Source organism: Serinus canaria, chromosome 1, assembly GCF_022539315.1.
Source record: "Serinus canaria isolate serCan28SL12 chromosome 1, serCan2020, whole genome shotgun sequence".
NCBI lineage: Eukaryota > Metazoa > Chordata > Aves > Passeriformes > Fringillidae > Serinus > Serinus canaria.
In genome coordinates, this window is record NC_066313.1 from 95,785,764 (window position 1) to 95,805,690 (window position 19,927).

At 40.6% G+C, this 19,927-nt stretch overlaps 1 protein-coding gene across 1 annotated transcript in view; it reads left to right on the top strand.

Annotated features, from left to right (window-relative positions):
- The first annotated feature begins 669 nt into the window (after positions 1–669).
- The window catches only part of FRMPD4 (FERM and PDZ domain containing 4), a 295,852-nt gene continuing 276,594 nt past the window's right edge, over positions 670–19,927 (top strand). Inside the window, exon 1 of the mRNA XM_009089651.4 lies at positions 670–909. Coding sequence (XP_009087899.3) covers positions 869–909 — 41 coding nt within the window. The 5' untranslated portion in view covers positions 670–868. The remainder of the gene's footprint in view (positions 910–19,927) is intronic.

Consider the following 19,927-nt stretch of genomic DNA (forward strand, 5'->3'; position numbering starts at 1 on the left):
TCCACGACTGATGAGCATTCAGTCCGAGGGCTGAAAGCCGAAAGGCCCTCTCTCACCCTCGGGGACTGCATGGAGCAGTGTGATCGCCGAAGCAAAGACTGCTCTCTGCTTTCCCAAGTTTTTGCTTTTGCAAGGCCCAGGGTGCTGCTCCCGGGCTGGGGAGGTATCGCCTCCTACTTACCAGGGCTCCCCTTCCCCTCTCGCTCAGCGTTCCGCTCCCTGCCCCGGGAAGCCGCAGCCGTACCCCTCACACCCGGACCCTCGCCCTCCTTCCCCGGCCCCGCGGCTTCGGGAGGCCCTGTGGGGAGCCCTGGGCTCGGCCCGGCGGCCGCAGCGCCGCCGCGGGCCGGAGCGGCGATCGGCGCTCGCCCGGGCCGCCGCCCGTGCCCTGCGCTCGCCCAGGGGAGCGGACACACGGCCGGCCAGAGGAGAAGGCACGGCGATACACCCTGCGCTCCCCTCAGCAACCCCGCCGCCTCCCTCCTCTGGGCACTGCAGAGAGGCGGCGGAGCGCTGTCACCTCCCCCTCCGGCTCCCGGAGCGCAGGCTGCGGGCAGCGCTCCTGCCGGGCAGCCCCCACGCCCGCTCCGCTCCGGACTTACCCCGGGAGAGCGCACGGCAGGCGGGGAGCGGGGCGGGGGGAGAGGGGGGAGGGCTGCGCGCAGATGAGCGCCGGTCCTGCAAGATGCTGCACGCCCAGCTCCCCGCCGGAGGGGGGTAGCAGCCGCTGTCTCCGCCGGCTCCTGCTTTTTTGCAAGGGCTGTTGCTGCCGCTGGACGCAACCTTCTCCCGACATGGAGCTGCTGCCGCCGCCGCCGCTGCTGCTGGAGTGAGTGAGTCTGACGGGCAGAGCTAGCCGGCCGCATGGATGGATGTGTTTAGCTTTGTGAAGATTGGGAAGCTCTCCGGGTAGGTGTTTGCCGCCACCGCTGCTGCTCCGCGAACCGCGGGCGTCCCGCGGCTGCGGGCGCTGCCCGTGCCCTGCGGGGGCAGGGAGGGATGGGGGCTGATGGGGGCTGCCCGGCGTGGGGAGCGCCCGCGCCGCTCCCAACTTCTCTGGCAACGGGGCTCGGGCTCGGTGTCGGGGTGGGGTGGGGCGGTGGGGGCTCGCTGTCCGTGGTATCTGCCCGGGCCGTGCCGATGTCCCTACGCGGGATTGGTCATTCCCCTCTCCCTTGTGAAGGGACAATGAACTGCGGCCGCAGTTGGGCGAGAGCGGTGCTCTCCTTGAGACGCCGGCCAGAATGAGCGGCCAGAGTGCTTCTGGAAATGCAAAAGCGGCGACAGGAGCCGGAGCCGGGCGCGGTGGCGGTGGCTGAGGGGTGTGTTGGTGTTCGGGGGGTGGTGGCCGCGGTGCGGGTATCGGTCATCTGCGGGAGCGGGGGGCGAAGTTCCGAGGAGCGAGCAGCGCCTGGCCGGGCCGCGCCGCCGGCAAGGGTCTCGCCCTGCCCCTCCGCTCCGCTCCCGCGGTACCTCGGGCACACCGGCTCCCCCGGGAGCCGTATTTTTGGAGAAGTGGTGAAATCGTCTCCACTCGCATCGTTTGTGAGCGCTGCCCCTCCGCCGTTTCACACGGCGATGGGTGCAAGGGCGCGAGTGGATTTGGAGTCTCTTATCCCTTGCTTGTAACAACTCCTCGTTGTTTAGATGTGTGGTTGATTTGTATTGTTTTTCTCTATTTCTTTGTTTTCCGAATAAACCTTCTCTTGAATGGCCTCAGAGTTGTGGTCTCAACCAGTGGACTGTTGCGTTCGCAGCCGGTTGCCAGGCCTGGAACTGCATAGATAGATCAAGAGCTAGAGCAGCCCCTGTTACAGTGTTCCCACCGTAGTTAAGCGTAACTGGAGGTAGCCCTTCACAGTTACTCAGGGGATTGTGCTTTATTTCAAAGATGCAGTATGAAAGTACTTGAGTCACATTTCTTTTTCAGGGTTCTGGTGTGGATAATCTTCCTAGAGGATTTAGCTTTGATCTCTGTAACTAGGAGTGTTTCAAATTCTTATGATTCACTGGTTCCTACACCATAGTTACCATATCCTTTTCTGTTTATGAGGCACGTATGAGGCAGAAATTGGATGGTGTACAAAAGGGAGAAAAGCCTCGGTAAGGAAATAAAAAAGGTGGCTGCTCCAGTGATGGTCAGGTAGGGAGCTTGTCAAAATGACAGATGGTCTGTAAAGAACAAATATTGCATGGCTAGAAGTTACAGAGTGCCACAGGTGCAGGCACTGCCTTTATCCCCCAAAATTCCCACCATTGCACCTGGCTGTGATTACAGCTCTTCTTGTGGCATGCCAGCACAGAACAGCTGCTGTCATTCAAGCACATCATTGTCTCATCCTGCTCACAGCAATTTTACACCATGTGACAGTGACAATACAAGCAGCCCCCTTGGCTTGCCTTGGGTGGTGTTACTGGCTGATGCCGCTAGAGCTGCAGCAGCAGGAACTACAGCAGAAACTTTGAGGAGAGGGAAAATATGCTCACACAGATAAGGAATAGGTCATGTAGTATGATACTTATTTCCAGGTAACTGAATCGTGTGACCTTCTCCATTTTTTTTGGAAATGATGTTTTTTTAAAACTCCCAGGTCTTCACATTGCACTTGGTCTAGAATCAAAGGCAGAGACAGGGATGTGTCATTCACAAATTTTATTATGTCAGGTGCAGGGCAATGTTTAGATATATATATTGTAAGCTTGGGTCTTTCTTGGTGTGTACAAAATCTGTAGCTTTCTGCATACTAGAAGACAGAGCTAAAATTTGCATTTAAGTAAAGGCAGATCATAGAAATTGTTCAGAAGAACCTGAAGGTTCCTTCTGAAATGAAATTGTAAGTTTTAAAGCTTGTATCTGCCTCTGCTTCATTTAAGGATGTGAAATACTTACAGACTGTGTTTATCTTGTAGATTGCAGTACATGATTTCTGTACTGAGCTACACTTTTTATTTCTAATTTTCCAGTTGTTAAAAGACATAATAGTTTACTCAGGGCTTGACTTTACTTGCTGTTACCTAGGTTACAGCCAGGTATCTATTCCAGCTTTATGAGAGCTTCATGAAGAAGACAGGTTCCAGTGTGAACCCCAGCTTTAGTCCCTTTGTGCATTTGGGTTGGAAAACTAGTTTGCCCAAAAATACTGGTTATTTGCTGCTGGAAGGAAGGCCTTCTGAAGAAAATATTTAACTGAGAATGTGATCTTACAGGCAGATCACCTACAGAAAGTTGTTTTGAACGTGGCTGGTGCTGAACTTCTTTTAAACTTTATTTTGTTGTGCATTCAGATCTCCTCATTTAAAGTTGCAAGTCTTTTACTACAGTTTTAGTCTGTAGCCTTGATTTTGCAGGCAGTGGCACACCTAAGCTCTGTAACACATGACTACAGGAAGGGATGCTTCCTAAAGCCATGATATGATTTTAATGGATCTGGTAAGAATTTAAATTTTGTCTCGATAAATGAACATACAAACTTTTTTATCTGAAATAGGCTTAAGATGAGGTTTAAAATCCTAGAAGGTGGCTACTGGATATAAAATTTTACATAGTATACATAATTTTTTATATTTTGATTATCTATGTGGGTTTTTTATGTGATACTTTTGTGTTTAGGGTCTTTTAGAGACTCTTTCTACAATAGCTTCAACAACTGTCCATGCTTGCTGGGTAAGTGGAAAACATAGGCATAATCTGGAAAAGGATTATGTGCAGAAATGAGAGAGAATGCCAAACTGGTTTTATGACAAATGTGATCTTTGGTAGTCTTGTCCCTTCCTTGACTTTGTAGGTCTGTCACATTGTGTACTATGCATAAACATACAGATGCTTCATGGTAAAGTTTCTGTTGAAAGTTTGGAGATAACCATTAGACACTGAAACCAAAATTAGCATGCAAATATAGCGATCACACTTTCCCTGACATAACATCTCCCCCAATCCCATTTTGGAAATTCACCAATCTGGAAATGATCTGGAGTAAATGTTTTGGTATAAATCTTATGTTGTCATTCTCTGGAGGGCAAAACCACAAACAAACAACTGCCCTTTATTGTGATGAATTTCCAAGTGTAGAGAATGATTGACAAGTCTTGTTCAATGGATCAGTGCCCTGATGTGGAGCTGTAAAAGGCAGGTGAATATTTCTCTGCTGTGGGCAGTATAAGTGTGAATGGTGTGGTAGCATCTGTAATTTGGGATGGAGGATTAGTGCCACAGGTGAGGTGCACAGCTGACACTTGAGGCTGGTTCAGAAGTCTGTCTTGCCTGGTATTCTCTCCCAGGTGCTTTTAGCAGCTGCTTGGAGAAGCAGTAGGAGTGGTGATTCTTGAGCATAGGTATAGGCAGCGGAGGAAGGATGGTGCTGCTGTTCTGAACATGGAACTGTGTTCAGATCAAGGTAAATCTGAGAAAAGGGCACAGTGTCAAGTTTCTAGTCAGTACCAGACAGGTGAACTATGAAACAATAGGTCAGAATAGTGAATGGAAGTTATTGAGAATTTAAGCTGTATTCATAGAATATATTTTTAGTTGGAATTTTTTTTAATTGGGAGTGACTGTTTTTGTGATGTCTGTTGAGGTCAGTTCTATTTCAGAGCTTTCACAGCAGGAATTATAACTTTGATATGGAAAGATACTTGTCTGGATATGACCTGAATGTTACTGAGCGGGGCAGTGACCCTCCAGAGTTGGGATACAAAGCTCCTGTGCCCCCGTTTGTAGCTTTGTCAGATAACACTAGGGAGAAAATGACATGACTGCATGAGTGGCTGTCAGGTTCTAAGCTGTGATAATACTGCTGAGGGTAGGGTGGACATGTCTGTCACACAGTTACATTTGTGGGGGAAGTTCTGAGCTCAGGAGTAATTTGTCACCAGATAGAAAACCCCCAAGTAGGCCTGCAGTATGGGGTAAGAAAGTAGAAATCAAGACCTCATTGTAGCCCTTAAAAGTGTAACTAATGGAGAGTTAAACCCATGTAATGAACAGGAGGATAGCAGGAAGGTTTGGACCTGCCCTAAACAGCCCTGCCAGTTTGTTGTATGGGGTAGGCAAATTTGTCTTACCTGGATCTTTACTTTTCTGCTCAAGTTTAGCATTGCCATTCATTATCCTTGAATTTAAATTTATTCCATTAAAATGGATGTGAATAGCCATGTCCTTGTTAGCCAGGCCCTTGGAACTGGCTTTAAAACAATGACAAAAAAAAAAAAATCCCTTAACCCTGCAAGCTCTTTTCACAGAACAGTCAAATATATACATATTTTTTTCTGTGATTATGCTGAGGCTGAGTTTCTAATTGAGAAGAAACTTCTTACCAAGTCCTTTTTCATTGGGGTGGATAAATCTCACATTCTTATCTTTTGTGTTTATCTTTCTGTGCCTGGCCATCTCTAGTCAGGTAGACTGACTTGGTACCTGAACAGATGTTTGAACTTTTGGGTTCTTGCTGCTGACAAAAGTGAAAGAAGCCTAAACTGATGTGAAGCCTTGCATTTGTTCTCTCCCTTTCCAGCCCTTGTAGCCCTGTGCTCAGGTTTATTCTCTCCAGATACTGTCTTTAGATGTCCTGCCAGACTGGTGTGAAAGGTTCTCTCCTAGATCTGCCTTAAAATGTAACTGACTAGAAGCTGTGCCTGTATCTTCTGACTGCTAAGTTCTGTTGTGGTTTTGTTTGTTTCTGTTTTCTGTTTGTTTGGATTTTTGGGTTTGGTTTTTATTTTTTTTGGGAATAAGGTTGCTTGACTTTGTGGTTTAATTATTTTTATGCAGCCAAGTAGACGTATGTTTTTAGATTTAAAGTTCTAAAATTAGCCTGTCTGTCGTTTGTGTTTTTGTTTTTAAAAAATTTTTAATCAATTGAAGAAGATTTTGGGATGTTTCTTTGTCTTTATCAGAATAGCACCTTTCTTTATCTGTGATTTTCCTTGCCAAGTCTTTATTTTCCTGTGAAGTTTAAAAAAACTGTATGTTAATGGAGATACAATTAAAAATGTGATTAACTTACTGATGCTGTTTTGCATGAAATTTTTGGAACAATTTTTATGAGTACTCTTTGAAATGACAGTATTGTAGCTTGTAAGTTATTTTCAGTATTTACAAAAGATTCAGTAAGAAAGCCTATGATTATCCTTTTCATGTTCAAAGGAGGTAATTTAATTCCAAAAAGGATTTTATTATATTGGATGATAATTCAAATAACCAATAATTCATTTCAGCCTTTTTCCTTGAGGACTGCATTACATTTGGTGGCTCATTTGCCTAGTCACATTAATATAGGAATTTACCATATATTTTATTATTTGTCTGTTTTGTTTTGTTAGCTGACACACATAATAGAGACATATGCTTTAATGTTAGTGATGCTAGTAATGTTGTATGTCAGAGTGACTCCAACAGTTTAGAGATTTATTAAACCACTCCTTACATTATGAGCTGCTGTAAACTTGTCAAGTGGCCAATGAATGATGATGCAACTCTGTTAAATATGTAAGTTCTCTATACCAGAAGCAACATTGTCTCCAGAAATTTTTGAGAAATCAAAAAAAAAAAAAAAAAGAGCCCCAAGTGTTGCTTTCTTTCTTCTCTTCTTCTTAATTACTGAAGAAGATGGAATGCAAACTTTGAGAATTGGTTCTTTGATTTAAGAAAAATCAAAATGTGCAGGTTCAATATAATGCTGATATTTCTAGGAAGATGTCTTTTCTGTTTGCTTTTGGTTTATTCTGGAGAACTTCAGTCTGTAATGTAAAATTGTTGGTGACATGGCTGAATCAAGAATCTTGGGGCAGTTTCTCTTATAATTGTAGCACCAATGTTCTTGTGTGTGCTTGTTTAAGTCACTCTCAAAATTTTTATATGGTGTGAGAAGACAGAAGAGGGTTTTTGCAAAAACCCTTTTGTGGATTTTTGCCTCTATTCCACTGCTACCAGGACAAGCCTGAGGTGTTTTACAGTTGATGTTTAGTTCTTTGAGGGGGGAGAAGGTTTGCTTGCTCATGATGTGATTTGGTTAGTTTGTTTTTGAGAAGCCTGCTTTTCAGCCTGACAGATTCATGTGGGGAATTTCAGTTAAACAGAAAAAAATTCTCACCATAGCAGTAATAAAAAAATGAGGATATGTTTCCATATTTTGCAGCATTCTAGATCATTATGGAAGTGTACCAAGCTGTTCATAGGGAATACAAACCATGACCTGAAATAATGAGAGGATAATACATGGTCTCAGCTCCACTCATAATGTGGTGCAGAAGGGGTATTTTACTGCTCTTGAAAGCATTTCCAAACAGTTATGTCAGATCTATCACAACTTAGCATCTGACTGATGGGATAAAGAACTGACTAAAGTCATGTAGGAGCCACTGCCTTTTATAAAATGAGCCATCATCTGGGAAGGATCTCTGTCTGCTGTAGACAAATAATGCAAAAAATCAGCTGTGAGGAAAGGGAAGGTAATTTTGGATTCCAGTCCTACTGCACCATGCACAAATAGCTCTATTAAATCAAGGAAGACCATCCAGATACATGAACTACTTATTTTCATCACTGTTTGCGTATAACCTGTTTGGATCCAAGTTATGGAAATTTTTGGTGCTGATAAAGTACCAGGGTTTGAATACTCCAGGGACATGATTGAACAGGAATTCACTTCTGAGAATACCAAACTGTATTTGAAACTGCTTTTTATAATCAGGAATAAAATGAATAGTTTTTTGACGTACCTTGAAGAAATCTGTGAAGTGAAAAGGCTGCACATTTATTGGAGGTATGCTTAAAGACCTTTAAAATAATAGGTGAGACTCTGTTTCTGATAATTATTTCATTGACTAGAAATGAAGCCAGTAATAGTGGAGTAGTATAAATTTCAGTCAGTAGTTGCATTTCAAATCCTAGTGAAATCCACACTGCTTAAAATCTAAACCTGTGAAAGTACATTGGAGCTAGAGATGTAAAGAACTCCAGGACTCAAAAGTCTCTCTGACCTAAATTAGGACCTGGTGTTGGAGAAGTTTCTACCAGTATTCCTTTAGTTCAGAGCGTACAGAAACTCCCTTTAAGAGGTTGATTATTGGCTACAAACTGAGAAATTTCCTTTCATTAGTTTTAAAAACCATCATTTTTAATTATAATAAAGTTAGTGAGTGGACTTGTCAGGTATCAGTTTTAGCTATGGGAATGTGGGGAGATTCTGTGTGCAGAATAGAAGGATATCTTGCAAGATTTTGAGAACTTCTGGTAAAAAATATAATTTATACAGAGAATAGAAAGAAGGAGGTGAAGACTAGGAAGGAGTATTTGTATGTTAGAGTCAAATGGTGAGAATGAATCTTCTCATGCTCTGGCTCTTGATAGAGTTTATTTTTTGATTTTTCTGAAAATTTTTAAATTTTAAGGGAAAGAGACTTGGGATATTGTAAGGTATTATGACTTTTTTTTTGTTGTTTCTATAGATCATCAAAAGAAAAAGGTGTGTATGTGTGGATTGATGAAAACTACTTAGTGATTTACATTAACAATCAAAAAGACCAAAAAAGTCTCCCTTCTGTTCTTCAGAATTTATTTCTGCATATGTCCTTTCTGTTTGTTTTCGGGGAGTGGGAGAGAAAAGACATAATTTTTGAAACTAATATTGTTTAAGAAAAAAAATCTAAAATCACTATTTGTAAAACTTTGCAGTGCTGATTGTACCCTATTTAGAGTGAAGGTTTTCATTAATGATTGTGCATGACTGAGTTTTAATTGTTCAGATAAACTGTCAACCTTTCTCATGAAAGTGCTTACATATTTGTTTAAACTACTTTTCCAGCATTATGCAGCCCATAACGTTTTGCTTAGGTTGCTTATAGATTTTGCAGTTTCACTGTTTGTTCTTAATCTTGAATTTGTGATTATATTCCTCTGGATTTGGCAGTGCTCCTATGTTTGGAAAGCAAAATGCCCATTATTCAATGGCAGTAAATGCTACCAGGAGTACTAGCAGGTGCACCAGCCATGTAAAACAAGCCAGGCATGTGTTACAAGTCCAAGCTGCCTTATTTCACTTGTGCTCTGTGTTTGACTGAAATAGAGCAGGAGAGAACTGAAGAAGAAATCTGGAAATATTCCATTTCTAAGCAGATTTGGAGAGGCAGGATGCTTCATTACCTGAATGCCTGAGTAGTGGCACTGACTTTGACTTACTCTAAATGAGGCTGTGACAAGCCTTGAGGCATCTATGACAGGAGCCTTGAGACAGCAGAGATTGTAATTGCACAGAAGAGCCTGCTCCAGCAGGGCTGAAGTTCAGACTTTGGGGTTGGACCTGATCTCTGATCTAAAATGTCCTTTCCAACCCAAACCAGAAACCCCCTATGATTTTTATTTGCTTGCGATGTTAGACCTTTATCCCACAAAAAAAAAAAGGAAAAAAAATAGAAAAAAATGATGTATGGCAGCATTGTCAAGGCCTTACCCTCTCTAGAAAGGGGTGAGCTGTCTGTTTAACACTGCAGTTTGTAACAGGTTGTGCACCTTTATCAGAAAAGACAAGTTTTGTTTTGACTGTACAATGTGACTGATAAGTCAAAATGTAGTACATGTGTTCAGGTAGAAATTAGCAAATTTTCATGGGTTTTCTACTGGCATTAGGTTTTGGATCATAAGGCAGTTGCTATTTAAAGGCATCTGCTTTTCTTTTTTTTAATTTTGGACTTGTTGCTAACCTCAGATAATGTTAACTGAATTTTTAATTTTGATCTTTGAAGAATTTTTTTCCCTAGTGGGGGTGGCAGATAGTTTTCTCACAAAGTTGGCTATCTGCCTAGGTCTTTGCTTTGCATAATGTCTTGTGTGTTACCTGTCCTGTTTACAAGGAGTGCCTTCTCCTCTGTCAGGACACACAGGGAAGGGGACAGAGAAAAACTGCACCTGGAGAATGATCTCTACTTGACTATTCTGCTTTGAAGGCAAGGTTAGTATGGGCTGCAGTGTGTAATAGGGGAGGGATGGCAAAGGAAGGAAGAGAGAAATTGGAGAAAGGGATGTGATGAATGTTGTGTTGGGTGGGGGCTAATTTGCCTTGAGTTAGTTGAATTAATTGTTCAAGACTAGCTGATCTTTATGTGAGGGTGAACTCACATTGTTGCCTGGGCAGAGAAGTTTAGTTGCTTCATAAGGCTGGTTGAATTAATTGGTGACATGTGCTGTAATCTGTGTGATTGCTGTTTTTAAAAAGGGAGGAATTCACTTCAGCACTGGAACAGAAACAACTTTTTTGTTTTCTAAGGTCTTGAGTTTCTTCTTGAAAGTCCTTTATTTTTCTAGGGATTTCTGGTGGCTAAGCTTGATCTCATTCAATACATGAAATAACAAGGTGGTCTTTGACTCCCTGAGTATTTTCTGTCCTGGAGACCCTGCATTCAGGATGTTGCCTTCTCTTAGGGTGAAGCTCAACCCCTGCATTGGTTCACTGATGAACCCTGTGACTTCCCCCTCTTTGAATGCAAATAACTTGACTACAAAATCTGTAGTTGTTGTGGAATGTGTTTATGTTTCATTTTAAAAAGTCCCAAAAACCAGAAGACATTTGACTTTTTTTTAAAATTTTTTGAATTTGCATGGGGAAGAATTAGAACTAAGGTGCTCTGAGGCATTTTGAGGGGGCACTTCTGTAATATGATCAGCCTCATGTAATGTCTACTGGCAGAAGACCTAATGAGGCTGTGGGGTTTGATTTCCATTTTCTTTTGCTTTTACGTTTCCCCATTTTGTCCTCTGCAGCCCTTTACGTCTCACACCATGGTGAGCTACTTCAGGGACTAGAAGAACTAGAAAACTGGTTTTGGTTTGTTACATTTCTGCTGGTGTAGATATCTAAACTGGCTTGGCAGAATGATTGAAGGATATTGTATTAGGCAGCAAGGTGGAAGGGGAAAAAGGGAAATGGAGCTTCTGGCCTGTGCTGAGCTCTGTTACATTGCACCCCATTTAGTGGTGGGTGGTGCTGTGGGAGAGCATGGAGATGAAGCCTTTCTCCAGGTTTCATCTCCAGGAGCTGAGGAGCGGGAATGTTCCGTGAGAACCCCACATATGAGCAAATCTGGGAAGAGGGGAGTTTCTGCAGAAAAGGGCTTGCAGTGAGGAGAGGCTGCTTCAGGTCCTCTGAACTCCTCAGATCTTTCCTAGTTTCTCTTGCTTCCTTGTCATTTCCTGCCTTTGAAGCCTGTTCTGCTGCCTTCTGCTGACTTGGCTTTGCTTGGCACTTGGGAAACCAAGTACAGGTTCTGTGTGCTAAATGCAGCTTTGTGTATCTTGCACATCCTGATGTGTGAAGGTATTGCACCCTTGCTACCATGCCATACAGTTTAAAGCAACTGGCTTCATGTTGTTTTTAAAAGCAGATTTCAAATCATATTTTTGCTTTATTAGGCAGCAGAGGAGTGTGGTTGTTCAAGGGATTAATTTTCTTAGATTGCTTGTAGAAGGTGAACTGTCCAGGATAAATGAGAGGTAGTCTAATTTTTTTTTTTTTTTTTTTTGTTATCTTTTAAATAATGAACATGTGTTCATTCCTAGCAGCAAGTTTGCAGTTATATCCTTTCCATGGACTTATTTTCCAGGTTCTGGAAGCTGTCTGAAGAGATAAAAGGTTTCTTTCAAATGCTCTATTTCTGAACTTGGAAAGAACATGTTACAGAAGCAAGTATAGAGTGTCTGTGCTACTTCTGAGACCACAGAAAAATAACTGGAGAGTACTAATGGCCTGCTTTTCAAATACTCTTCATTTTGAAACTGGAAATGGGAGTTTTTATAGGTGCATAAGTAGTCTGTGTTTTTAATCATGCTTTGAACCACATGGCTTTCTCTTTTTTAGCAACAGCAGTAGTAAACTTTGAGGAGCTTCCATACAGCAATTTTTCTCTTCCTTCTGTATCTTCTCTCATTCCTTATATATATATATGGCACTTCATCAGCCCCTTTCCTTTTTGATCACTTTCATACTTTGCAATATTAATCCATCAACTCTATCACATCATTGAATATGTGGTCTAAAAACGGTGGTGGTGATGGGGATCTTGAAGGATACATCTAAAGGACAAATCTAAAAAGCCTCACAACAAATGATTTCATAGAAAAAATTAAATTTAAAACTACTAAAGCTCTTTAGCTTGGGTGTTTTATTGTAAAAATATATATAGTATATCAAAAGAAGTACTCTCAGGATGCAAAATTGAGAATTTTTGCATCTCAGGATGCAAAATTAAAATAATTTTTTTACTAGGTGGGTAACATCATACATCTGCATGACTTATAGTTAGCATGCCTTACAGAAGACCACTTTTTAAGTAATATCTGTGGAATATGAACAGTGGAATATAAATCTGTTTTTCTTTAGTTGACATGTTTGGATAAAAAAACTTCCAATATCTTTATTGTTTTTTAATGCTGAATATGTTGCATATTTGTTTACTGATACAAAGGTGGGTTCTTTTAAAGCAAAACATTGATTAATATTCTTCTCTTTTGCTGGCTTTAATAGGCATTTAGGTCCTGTGGAGGTCTTGTTGAGACAGGGATGCTCTGAAATAGCAGTGTGGAAAGCTGGCAGATTCTTTGCCCCTGCTTCTTGTTTTGATAGTTGTCCTGTTGGATTCAATTTGTCCATGGTATCTGGGTGTGCTACTTGGTGCACTGACTGTTTAATAGATTTTAACAGTAGCCTGCTATGTAGAGGATGAATTTCACTCTTCCAGATGTCAGTGCAAGCCTTCTCCTTCATATCAGTAAAAATACTTTGTATTTCTTTAATAGGAGAATGTTGATTTGCTTTTTGTTGTGTTTTCTAGAGCTTGTCCAAACCTCATAGTGTTCTTTAACCTTGTAATGATTAGACAAATGTATGTTTTTGGAAGTGTTTCCCTTACATTAGTATTCTTTAGCCTTTAATGTCAGAGTTCATCCCATTTTCTCATGTTACATGCTGGTTCTAAAAAAGAGAAATTCTGTTTTCATGTTAAATGTTTGAAATGTTTCTTTCATAGGAAGTAGAAGGTAAAGCAGCATTAGTTTTTTTTTTTTTTTTTTTTTTTCCAAACGGTTCATAGTTCAGGGCTGCAATGAACAGCTTTCCAACTAGAGGACACAATCAATACCTGTTCTACTTGGTGTTATTCCAAAACGGCTGAAATTTATTTTAGCTGCATAAAATGTTACCAGTAGTATTTGTATGTATTTGTTTACCAGGCTGTAATTATAAGAACTGACATTTAATCTACTCAATGTTCAAAATATTCTTTTTTTTTCTTCTACAAATGTGATGGTAAGCAGAAAACAGTTTGTCTCTTAATTTCTGTGGTATGGTTTGGTGTTTTACTTCCTTTCCCCCATCCCCTCCAATCAGTTTCCAAGCCAAGCAGCTTTCCTTTGCTAGTTCCCCCCTTTCACAGTGAGTACTTAATGCTGACTCACCACTTGTGGTTGGGCTGCTGGGCACTGTTGGCAGGGGCACAGGCATCTGTGTGTGAGCACGCTGACCACAACAGACACCTTCTTGGTCCAGATCTCTTTTTTATTAATTAGTTCAGTATTCTGGCTTTTTAAGGTGTTGGGGGAATATGTGGTTTAGACTTTCATTTATATTTATGTCCAAGGGAGAACAGTTCTGAGCAGTAGAAGTTCATGGTGATTCTGCCTTTAGTGAACAGTGACAGGAAGCAGTAAAGTTTGTTTGGTATTATGTGAAACCATAAGGAAACTTTACTCTTGTTTTTGTGTAGTCTTTGCAAAAGTTAAGTAAGTAACTAAGGACAGCGTGGTTACATTGTTTGTGACATACATGCAATTGTTTTATTCTGTCTTCATCATTTTTTCTTTCTGAGCTGAGTGGCACAGACCTTATAATTGACATGAGGTAGATTTTTCTCCTTCCAGCCGGACTGTGCACCCTGCATAGGCCAAATAACCCTGTGTGCAGCATCTCTTTGCTCAGTAAATAACAGTGCAACTTGAATCACAGCCAAAACTTTCTTTGCAGGCTTAACTGTAGCTCTAATTTCATCTGGTAGGACCTGCCTGTCCCAGGTGCCAGTTCAGTGTGTCTGACCAGCCACAACTGCTCCGTGTACCTGAGCAGAGTAAATGAAGCACCCTCAGCACAGAGCTGCAGCCTCTACTGCTGTCAGGCTGGGTGGGGGAAGGAAATCTGCCACACATACCTTGGGTCTGCTTCCCTGTGCTGCTTCTGAATGTGATGGCTCCCAGCCTTGGCAGACTCTTCAGCAGGGATTTGTATTACACTGAAAGATGACATGCTCTGTTCTTCAAAATGGCAAACCTAGTCCAGCAACTGTTCTGAATAATTTGCTGAAAACCCAGTGTTAATAATGGCAAAGGAGTTGCATGTTTGGTGATTTAGGGGTCTGTGAATGCATCATTGTGTACACATGCCTGCTCAGCTTACCATACAGCTCCTAGAAAATATCTGTTGAGAGTCTTTGCTATATAAAAGAACAGTCATTTTGGAGGCAAAGATCATGGCTTTCCATTCTCAAGTTAGACTTTCTTAACTTAGACCTGATGTATTGAACGTTGTGGTTGTTTCACAGTACAAAAAAAAAGTACTGCTTCACCTCTGAGAAAGGTACTTCTGCAGTTTAGTGCCTGGTTTAGTATTTTTGGATATTTATCAACACATACAAATACTTAGTGATAAGGATGGTGGTCAACTGGAAGGAAAACTCACCTGTGTAATGACCAGACAATGGGCTCGATGTAAAGATCAGATCACAGAATTAAACTGTCACCTGATAAAACATGGGAGAGAGTTTTGTTCCAGAAAAAGCCAGCAGTTCTAATTGTCTGGTTTGTTGAGCATTTCTCTTTTTTTCATGATTGTGGGGTAGGACAAAACCCCAGCATTTAAATACCATTTTTTACTATTTATCGCTCTTAGAACTAGGAGTTTGGTGTCTGAACTCTATAAGCTAATGAATACTGAACTTCCACATGAAGATGCAATAAATTCAAGCTGATTTTTGAAATTTAAGGCCACCTTTGGCATTTCATTATGCCAACTAGATATTGGACATTAAGAATTTTCTGAAGGATGTGTTATTTCCATGTGAAATTGTCCTAAAATATGCTTTTCTAGAAAATAATTAAAAATACCCATGATCAAATTAAAAATGTACCTTTTACATTTCAATTTTAAAACTCTCTGCTTTCCTCTGCCCCACGTTCCCATAGTGATTCTGATTGATTGCAGTGGCACTTGGTGGTGACAGAAGAGTGCACCACCTGCAGTCAAGATCACTTTCTTCTGGGTTTAGCCAGGAGTCTGCTCCCTTGAATGGGAACTCCAACAGCATTACTGGTAGGCTTTTTTCTTTTTCCTGCTGACTTTCTTTTTCTTTTTTTTTTCCTCCTTCAGATTTTTACTTCCACAGTTCAGAAAATCAGGAGAAATGCTTTTGCTGAGAATGTTCAGAATGACATGTCTGTCAGTAGATTGGAAGTAGCTTGTCATTCAGGTTACTGGGTTCTAACTTCTTGACCATTTGCAAAATAAACCCTTATATTTTCCTGAGTTTCTTGTAGAAAACCTACCAGCATTCAATGGTAGGCTCTAAAACCAGAGTGTTCTGTTCATCCAAGGGATGGACTTGCCAGTGCTTTTTAAAGAATTGCTTAGTTTCCACTGTAATGGGGTATAGATTTGAAGATCTTGTGAGAGAATTCATGCCCACATGGAACATTGCACGTAGATATTGTTATAAAACAATATTTCAGATGTTGTTTTAAAAAAAAAGTACTGGAGGATAGGAAGAATTTCCACATGCTGGTGAATATTTGGGAACTGATTCAAAAAGGGGATTTTCTTAGAGATACAAAACTAAATTTTCAGGTGAGGTGAAGCATGGGTTTGATATTTACCCTTATTTAATTAAAAACTTTGGACTTCCAGAGCAGTTAAAAAAAAAAAAAAAAGGAAGAAACAAAACAGACTTAAGAGGGGGAAATTTTATGAAATACTGTAACAATGTGTGCATCCAAAATGAATGCCTGCTCAGTAGCTGTGCTCTTTGCAAGCCAAAATAAAGTGTTGTATTTTTCTGGAACATTATAGTCTGATTTAACGTAAATCTGTTAGAATCCCTGTTTTTGTGGCAAGTAATTTGACTTCTAGCTGATGAAATCAGGCAAAAAGGGTCAAAGGTAAGTTTGCTACAGATTTCAGTTGTATTTCTCCTTAGTATGGAGAGGGTGTCATGAGGAATAGCACTTTGGAAAATGTTCTGTTGTATTTGTTGGTGTAACATATTTCTACCACAAAGAAAACACGAGCCTTAAGCTTTCCTATGCTTCATTGGGAAAAGTGTCTTCTCATCCATCTTCCATGGGCTGTGCAGTGTAGCACTTAATATAAACTGTAATTTAAAAGTATTAAATTAAAATATCAATTTAAAATTGATATTCTGAATGTAGCAGTCTGTATATGTGGGTAAAAAAAATGGAATTCTATCACCATTTTTCCACTTGGAGAGGATTAAACAGCAAATAAAGTGATGAGAATCTGGAAGACATGCTGTTGGTCAGCCGATGAGAGTTTGTTGGTAAAGTATGATGATTTATGTTTAGAATTCTCTTGTTGGTAGGAACAGGAACTGTAGAATAAATACAGGAACTGTAGAATAAATAGCAAAATGGAGGGCAAGAGATAATCTACCTACTCCTGAGTGTCCCTACGTTTTCTAGTTGGTATGCAAATTGAACTGCTGTTACCTGGTTTCATGTAACTTCTGTGAGAGTTTTTAAGCACCACTTCTGAAGCTGTCTACACTTTATGCAGAATCACTGGACAAATCATTCCAGAAACTAAAGAGGCTGGATGCCAAATGAGATTTGATAGCTGCTGAAGCAAGTGTGTAGGTGAACTATAGAGCCCATTTACAACGTTGTGATAGAACCTAAAATTTTGGTGACCTCCAAAAGCTACAGAAGAGTCCAAGTAACTTTGTTATCACAAAAAGAAGCATCCTTAGGTATGAAAATTTACATCACATTCCTGAGGCTGTTGAATGTTCCAGACCAGTTCATGTTGGCTAATGCAGAATACCAGATGTCCCTGATGAGCAGATCTGGAAAACCATTTGGCAGTAGCTAGTAGAAAATATCATTAGGCACAATGGTGTTGCAGAATTTCTGCCCTTCTTTGGATGTTGTGCATTTCATATCCCCTCTGAAGGCTGGAGATCTGAGCCAATATCTGTTGCTCCTGACTACCAGGCATTAGGACATTCCAGGAAGAAAGAATTCTGCCACAAATACAAGAATACAAAATGGAGTAGTGAAGAATATAATGTCTGACTGTTAAGTAGTTATAATTAGCTGCCTAGGAAAGGGATCCTTCAACTCCAGTCCATTTTCTTGGGCTTATCCAGGGCTTCTATTCTCTCATTCTAACACAGGCACGCAGAGAAGAGATGAGACTTAGGGGTCCCAACAGCCAACAGCTTTGGCAGCTTATCTCCATCTCATTCCATTAACCATTCCCAAGTTGTTCTTATGTATAAAGATACCGAGAGTATGTTCCTCCCTTCCTCACTCAACTTTGCCTCTTTTTAGTCCCATTTTGTTATCCTCCATGTCCTGAGAAAACTGTAGATTATTTTACTTTATTTTCATCCAGACTTAACTTTTCTTCAAATACTTTTATTAGAGGATACTAAAAAAATTTCGTTTTGCTGTAAAATAAGGTCAGATAAAGTATTCCAAATCTAGCAAGACTCCAAAGAACATGTATTTTGACAACTTCTACCAAAATGACTTAAGAGGGCTATGCTGCTGGCAGCTATAGTTTTCTCAAAATAGACCTCCACTGCAGTGCAACGTTATGCTGGAACAGTCAGCTATGGTGCAGTTGGCTTTTTTCCCCCCACTTCCTTTTCCTGGACTTCATTGATGCCAAAGACAGTACAGCTAAATAACATAATTCCATATTTTTATTATGAAAATAAATATATAAATGATTAAAATGCATTCCAAGCCTGAAAATTAAAGCTTCTTATGCCAGACATATCTAAATATGAGCCTTTAATGTCACTGGGTTTTTTCCTTGTGGAAGATGCTGGACTCTGTGTTCTGTTACACGTGATGGTTTTCCAAAGCTAAAATTAACATTAGGATAGGCTTAAAAAATTAGCTGGAAACTATTTCTGTTCTGTCTTTGGGAGTTGCGTCCTTGCTGTTTTGTGCTGAGTGGTGAAATAATATAAATCACTCCCATGAGTTCTGATCAGGGTTATTTTGGTAGCACGTTCCACCAGAGCAGGTGGCAGTGTGCAGGTTGTGAATGCTTTCTTTGTGGCTCTGCGTTGTTTTTTCGGGAGGAGGGGCTGTACAGAGCGGTGGCTGTGTTGGGGTGGTCTCCATGCCATCCTGCTGTGGTTGTGCTGTATGCTCCTGAAGCCAGAAGAGGGAGCACAAATGAAGACCTTGTTTCTAAGATGTGTCTGAGCTCCATGAGGCAGATCCCAAGCCATGGAAATGCTGAGGTCACACGAGTTAATTCAGAGTGCCTTACTCTGTTAGACTGCATGAGAGTAAAGGATGGGAATTTCAGCCTGTTGTGGGCTCCAAAAGGGAGGAGAGAAATGGAAGAAGTGAAAACACTTGGAAAAGCTGTGCTTGGCACAAGGACTTTTAATGCAAAACCAAATGGTGGTTTGCTATTTGAAGCTAACCAGTGTATTTGGTTTGTAAGACCAGCGGTGCTTTTCATGAATCAAGAAGAATATTGTGTGTTGCTGTCCAGACTGGGTGCATTGGATAGTTGAGACTCTACAGCTGCTTTCTACAGCTTTTTCAAATGTAGTTTATTAAATACAGCTGTTGTGTCTTATTGTGGGTCAAATAGCATGTTCCTATGGTATTTCTGGGATTTTATAGGCATGCTGATTTGTAGGATTGCAAGTTTGCAAATATATATAAATTTTCGTGTACTTTTACAAATGATGTATTTTTAATGATAAATTGCAAATATTGTGTGATGAGCAAAGGTAGTATTGAAACTAATCACTAATGGGAACTATGTAAGGAGATGGAGGTGTTGATTAAATTTTGCAAATTGGTCTCCTTGATGGCAATAGCTATTTTGGTTGCAAAGGCTTGTTGACAGATGTGCAACTGCTTCCCACTCAAATTAAGAGACTTTTCAAGAGTATAGTCTTCTCCTAAGTGTTTTCTGAGACTTAAGTTTGACTACATTAACTTGAGGAGTGTGATACATGATATTTTGAAAAGAATAATTAAAAAAAAGCTGCAATCTTATTAGCCTCTTGCATTTTTTTCTTCCTTTTTTTGTTTGTTTTGTTTTTCAGTTTATTGTTGGGAAAGAACTCCAAATTTAATGTCTGCATCTATTTACTTTATTACTTTAGATGTGCTATTTCCAGTGTTATGCTCCTAGACTTAACAAGCTAATCTGGGAGACTAAAGCAGAACTGTCATTTTGAAGCTACTTAGCTGAAGTCTCTTTGAAATCAGTGTAGAAAGCTCCAAGACTATTTTTGTTCCCTTTTTAATTCTTAGTGAAGATGTATTGACGTGTTATGTTATGCTTTTAGTGGTCCCTGGATGAGCTGTTACAGAAATGTTGCCTCATTAAAATCCCTTAGGCATAAGACTCCAAATGGACATGATTTGTATATAGGGACTACACTGGTCTGAAGGCAGACTTGGGATGACTCCAGGATGCCCCTTTTTTTTTGAGACAATTGTTTCTTAAATTGTATAATACTGAATTTGGTGAAAGTATTTTAACGCTTAAGTGAGGAAAGATGGCCCATTAGAACTGTAGTCCATGCCAACACTGCATGATAAGAAAGGCACCACAAAATTAGGAGTACTCTCATAATTCCTCTCTCTTGATACAGCTTGTTTACTGTCACTCACAGA